Here is a 6,180-nt window from a genome sequence, read left to right as displayed (position 1 = left end):
CCCTCTGACCCACTTTCCATGCTCCCGACTGGGGAGAACAAATAAAGGAAGGGCTCCATTTGTCATCTGAGTCGGCCCCGTTGGACACGTTTTCTGCTCAAGTGCTAGTAGTCATCGTGAACTGGATGACGGTGGCACTTCCCCTCAGCGTGTGCTGTGTGGACACAAAGTGCTGTCATGTGATGCGCGATGCCCTTTCTTCTTCGCCTGTTCCTTCCTGGTCTCCCAAAAGATCCAGGCTTCAGGCAGAGTGACGCTTCCCTTTTTCTTATACATAAGCCCACTCTGCCTCTGGAGGAGGAAGTGCGGTTCATACAGCCCCCACCGCTCACATCCCTTTAGCTCCCCGCAGGGGAAGCAAACCAGTCTTCCTGTCCCGCAGTCCCTGGGCCTCCGTTCTCATCCGTGGAGAAGGCGGCAGGTATCTTCCTAGAAATGCATAATCAGGGTAAACTCAGCGTTAACTGCCCTGAGTTTAAAGTCCGGAGCTGCGGTGTACAGAAGAGGTGCTAACACCTAGGGAGTGTTCTTGGGTCCTTCTGTGGGCGAGCTCTGTGCCAGCCTGGAGGCGTCCCCCATGTGCACGGTTGAGAACTGAAAAATAAACGATGAATCACTGGTGTCCTGGTGTCTGGTCTTCGCGCTTCCCTTCGCCGTGCCCCCTGCTGGTTCTACCTGGAGGGTTCTGTCCAAGCCCTGCGTCCCGGGTGGGCGCCCGGGAGGTGGAGGCTCCGCCCACGGCCGCGCCCAGTGAGTCCCGAGGCGGTACGTCCGCCTCCTGGTCCTGCCCGAGCCAATCCGGAGCCAACCCGGAGCCAAACTGGAGCCAATCGGGGCCCGCGCCCCGCCCCGGGTTCGCGTGCAGCCAATGGGCGTGGGTCACGGTTCTGCCCGGGTGAAACTACACGGCGCGGCGCCCGGGGCCGCAGACTCTGCTCGCGCTCGCGGTGCTTTCGGACAGTCAGGCGCAGGCATGGCCACCTCAGCAGCCGGCCCAGTGGCCATCATTGGGAGGTAAGCGGCCCGCGCAGGCCCGCCGTGCGCCCTTGGGTGCGTGCTGGGTGCATGGGTGCATAGGGGCGTCCCGCGCGCACCGGCCGGCCGGGGTAGTGCGGAGCTGGTTCTCTCCGCGCTGACGTAGCCGCCGGCCCGAGAGCTGACAGCGCGGGCCGCGCGCACAGGCGATTTGGGGGACTGGTCCTGGGGTGCCGCCTGCCCGCGAGTCCAGGGAGACGTGCCAGGCATTCCATGTGGGCGACACGAAGTCTGCCTGCAGAACAGTATCAGCCGTTCCCGTGTTGTGGGCAGGAAACCCGAATTAAGCAGTTTACCCGAAGTCACAGCCTGTAATGTAAATGATCGCGTTGAGAACAGCCCAGCACGGAGGGACGATGCACGCCCCGGACCAGGCTACCTGCGGGGCGTGGGAGCGCGTTCTGGCCCCCGGCGTGTCGCAGGGGCGGCAGCAGGTGCTGGGCGAGCACACCCGGCATGCCGAATTCTTGCAGAATCCGCCTTTTCCAGAGGCGAGCGCTGGAGCCGGGCTTGCTGGGGTGTCAGTATGACAGCCTGATTCCATCCAGGTGTTTCTGGTTGGAGCTCCGCCCCCCTTTTGAAACTCCTGCTATTTTCCTGTTTAAAAAGGCATTTAGGCGGGCCGATGATAGGCTGTGATAGCAATCTATCCACGGGTTAATTAACCTGCTATTGATAGAAGCACTTTTGGGGGGCGGCTTTGTGTCCCTTTATGCCACTGACGTGTTGGCCCACTTGACCCCCATATGCGACCCGTGTTTGTGAACACCTGCGAAGAATCAAACAGAACCTCATGTAAGTGGGAGTTGGGAGGGCCTGTAGGGGAAGCTCTCATGCCCTACCACGCAGGTCAGTTACCTCTGAGGAGAAGAAACACACTCTCCATCTCGAGCAGCAAGGTGTTTTCTACCCTGCTCCATCCAGAAGAAGAAGGAACTTCTCCTCGCCTGGCAACCACTTAGCCAATGACAGGTGGTTACGGTTTAGCCAATGAAAATTCACTACACTTCAAACTCCCAGTTTCCACCAATGGACTCTTCCTTTACAACAGCACCTCTGCCCTCAGCCTTTTCTCTATAAAAGAGCTTCCTCTCCTTCGTTCTCTGGACTTACAGAGGGTTTGCCATTAGACCGTGGTGTCCAGAATTGCAATTCTTTGTTCCCCAAATAAACTTTTTCCTGGAGAAATATCCGGCTATTGTTTAAGGTCAACAACTGAAATATGAATTATATATATGAATATAGAATATTTAAATATATAGAATATATATATATATATACACACACACACACATATGTGTTTGTATGTATTTGTATACTGCATCGTGTTTACCCAAATTTTATGCCATGAGCTTGTTTTAAAATTGGAACTATATGGGGGGAGATCAACTTTGTCAGGTTCCTGGTCCCCTTCTTCACTGGGCACACTTTTTCAGGAAGAACTCTGCTTCTGAGACCCTTCTCTTAGGGTAGAAGCTGTCTTATCCCTGGTTGTGTATCCACCATGTCTGGTCCTACTAGACATGTTTGGGGTGTTTATAACAGGAATTGCATTTTTTTAAACTGATAATGCCCTGTGAAGGGCTCGCAAGGATGTTTTGTATCAAGTAAAGCATCCGTTAGTCTTCGTTTTTCAAGTCCAAAATTTTACTTTAGGGTGACTGTGTACATTTTTTTATGAGACATTTTCTGAGGCACGATTTTTTTTTTTCAAAGTGTCATTCTAGGTATTTTCTTGCTAATTTTTGCATTAAAACACACAGACACAGAGACATATAAAGAGACACAGAGTAAACCACAGGGTATTCCTGTCACTTCTTGAGTCGACTCAAACCCTAAAGGTGCCCTTCTCAGGATATTTCACGTAGCGCTTATTGGCAAATATCCCAAAACCTACTTAGATCAAGTGTGTAGGAGCAGTTTTACTTCAACTTTTGCCCAGTAAATAAGTGTCTATAGAATGGGAAGATACTTTAAAAAGCGTCTCAGGTAAATTTATTGAAAGCTAAGTGCCATTAATGATAAAATTAGAACAGAACCAATTTTATAACATTTTCCCCCTGCTGCTTTGCTTCCGTGTAATAGAACAAATTTTTATGAATTTAGAAGCCTTAAAGCATATCGGAATAGTCCAAATGGTAAGGGCCCATCGTATGGTCCCCAGGTATCCAGGAGGTTCAGAAAAAGTTAATGAGATGTCACAGGCTCTAGGGACAGGAGGCTAATTGCATTTGGGCCTGATGTGAAGTAGTCCTGAGGACAAGAAAGCCCAGTGGAAACCAAGACCTCGAACTTTCGTACTGGGGCTATGTGGTCGGTGTAGTCTCTGGACCTCTCCCTACATCGGTCTGCTCTGCCTACCCATGCTCGCTTTTCTCCCCCGGTTCTTTATCTTGGGCATTACTGCAACCAAACATCACAACCTTTCAACTCCAGGGCCTTTGAGGGACTTATATTTTCCATATTTGGGGTCCAATTTTCAGAAGAAGAAATCTGATCGGCTCAGTGCCTTTATGCGAGTCAGGCTGCAGATGTCAGTGGGCGCCGTCGTTGAGCCAGGTGATCGGCTGCTTCAGATTACGTGGCCACTTCACGTCCGGTCTCAGTAACTGAGTACGTGTGTGGGCAGGAGATGCCATGGTTCCCGGAACTGGCTTTCTGCTCTTGGTCTGTCTTTTAGAGATATGTTGGCGATACAGGCCATGAAATCTAGTATGATTAAAAAAAAACAAACAAAAAAACAGCCAAAGTAGTTATGCCTGTTATATGAAATATAACTAATTTCTCCCCAAGTTTTTATTATGAAAATTTTCAAACCTACAGAAGAGTTGAAAATACAGAAAAAAGAATACCCACATACTTACCTCTGTATAAAAATGGCTGTTGAAAATTTGTTATATTTGCTTTATCTGTGTATAAGTTACTCTACCATTTCTGAATATTAGATAGTTTTTAATTTTTTACTAATATAAATGCTATTGTGAATGAATACCTTTGTGCATTGCCCATAGGAACCTAAGATAAATTCTAAGAGTAAAATTCCTAGGTCAAATATCACAAACACTTACAATTTTGATACAAGGTGTTAGATTGCCTCCAGACACTTTACACCAGTTTATATTCCCCCCAATAGTTTGTGTGTACCCATTTCCCCATAACATCACCAACACGAAGCATTGCCAGTCTTTTTAGTCTCATAGGAAGTAAGATACATACATTCTGATGTATGTATCTTACTTCCTATGTTCGGAACCAGAGCTATGGATGAGCTGAATTGGGGGGGGCGGGGCGCGGAGGGAGATGTGGTGGGAGACTGTTCCTTGGAGCCCACCCCGTGACTACTCGTCTAGCGTCCTTTTCCCAAAGTGACTCACACAGTGACTGCAGAGAAATAACACCTCGACCGAGACAAGCTTCCCAACTGCATGTGCAGGCTCCCTACAAGCTGATAGCTTAGCCTGCTACTATTTCCTGCTGGCAGAGGACGTGAAACCCCGTGGTCAGAGATAAAGGACTTTCAGCATACAGCAGGCAGCATGGATGTCATATTTGCCTTGGTTCCCCCTCTCCCCGAGTCCCGGGGGCGTGACGTGGAGGAGCCAGGCGGACACCTGCAGATTCAGTGCGTGTGCTCCGGAGAGGGATGCTGAGCTTGGGGAGGCCTCCGATTTATAGTAAGAGATAAGCAGGCGGGCTCTTTGTCCTCGAGGATATATTTCCTGTTTCCTCAAACACAACTCTAAGAAATTGTCCGGGTCCTGGCAGTTTACTTGTTGAAGTACATGGGTCGTTTGTCCTGTAAAGTTTCCCGCATTCTGAGTGTGCAGAAAGTGTCCTTGTTCCGCCAGTCCTTGTTACAATGTGTCCCTCTGTCGCTCTGTTTCCTGACCTGGTAGTTAGAAGTAGCAGCCCATGTCTGTTAACCCAGCAGGCTTGCTTTCTTCCCTGCCAGTCCACCGAAACTGCTCTTGTCATGGTCCCTGCCCTATTCATCTTGCTAAAGCCGATGGCTTCCTTTCCCAGTCGGTCTGGACCAGTGGGCAGAACGTACTGGTGAGGACTGGAGTCAGACTGCTGGGGTGGGTCTCGGCTTGGCCCTTACAGCCTGAGTCGTCCTCACCTGCCTGCACCTCAGTTTTCCCATGCATGAAATGAAAACAATAGCGCCGACCTTGTGGGTTGCTGTAAGATCAACAGAGGTGAACACATAACCCGTTTAATGTTGCTCGGCACCGCATACCTGCACAGATGCCGGTGGCGGTGGCGGTAATTATTTATTTGAAGGGGGCAGGGACAGTCATACCTGTTCTTCAAGGGAAGTGACTTGCCTAAGACAATGCTCATAAGTTTCAGATCCACACCACCTCCTTTCTGCAGCTTTGTCTGGGGAGTGGCACGTGTTAGCTCCCTGACATCGGGGGTGCTGCACACGCAGTGTTAATGCCGCACGGGGGTCGAGGACTCAGGGGCTCCTACGTGGAGACAGAAAACATTTTAAATCAATAGAGCTATCAAAATGGGTGACTTGAAGATATTAACTACTTTAAGAGTAGGATGCTGTACAATTAAAAAAAAATGATTCTGGTTTGGGAATGAAAACCTGTGTCGTTATTAACTGGAAGCCTTTCTTAATTTTTTGTCCCTTCAGTGGACTCATCGGGCAAAGCTGGGCTATGTTGTTTGCCAGTGGCGGCTTCAAGGTGAAACTGTATGACATTGAGCAACAGAAGATAACGAATTCCCTGGAAAACATCAGGTAAGTCAGCTGGCACCTCCGGGAGGGACGGGATGACTGTTGGTCCCAGTGAGTCTTGTTTGCACATTCTCAAGGTCACAAACGTCTGTGGTTCACTTTCACTCCAGGGCTATTACAGTGCCACTGAGCTGGTAAAGGCCAGACCTACGGGGGGGTTGAGATGCATACTGAAGGAGGGGCTCCAGTTGCGGCGGAAAGACCCTAGAGTTGTAAGAGGTGGGACAGGGGTGGCGAACTGCATGTGGATCGCAGGCATCGGTCCTGAACGAGTTTGTAAACTCCTGCTGTGTCCCACAGGCCCGTAGGTCTGGGTTTCCTGTGTTCTCTAGGGGCAGGCAAGCTGGGTTTCAGGAGGTGACGGGCGGAGTGCAGGGGCGGTGAGCAGGGGG

General features: G+C 50.1%; 1 protein-coding gene and 1 long non-coding RNA gene across 2 annotated transcripts in view; one reads left to right on the top strand and one right to left on the bottom strand.

Moving 5' to 3' along the window:
* Positions 1–860: 860 nt before the first annotated feature.
* CRYL1 (crystallin lambda 1) overlaps positions 861–6,180 on the top strand; it is a 62,727-nt gene continuing 57,407 nt past the window's right edge. Inside the window, exons 1-2 of the mRNA XM_039863109.1 lie at positions 861–1,014; positions 5,684–5,791. Coding sequence (XP_039719043.1) covers positions 869–1,014; positions 5,684–5,791 — 254 coding nt within the window. The 5' untranslated portion in view covers positions 861–868. The remainder of the gene's footprint in view (positions 1,015–5,683; positions 5,792–6,180) is intronic.
* Positions 2,665–6,180, bottom strand: part of LOC120602846 (uncharacterized) — a 12,929-nt gene continuing 9,413 nt past the window's right edge. The window contains exons 3-4 of the long non-coding RNA XR_005652862.1: positions 5,339–5,507; positions 2,665–3,744 (exon numbers count right to left, since the gene is read on the bottom strand). This is a non-coding gene — a long non-coding RNA (uncharacterized LOC120602846). The remainder of the gene's footprint in view (positions 3,745–5,338; positions 5,508–6,180) is intronic.

The sequence above is a fragment of the Pteropus medius genome, unplaced genomic scaffold (genome assembly GCF_902729225.1).
Source record: "Pteropus medius unplaced genomic scaffold, Ma_sr-lr_union100, whole genome shotgun sequence".
In the NCBI taxonomy this organism is placed as follows: Eukaryota; Metazoa; Chordata; class Mammalia; order Chiroptera; family Pteropodidae; genus Pteropus; species Pteropus medius.
The sequence above is the reverse complement of the archived record's forward strand: the minus strand, read 5'-3'. Positions and strand labels throughout refer to the sequence as shown.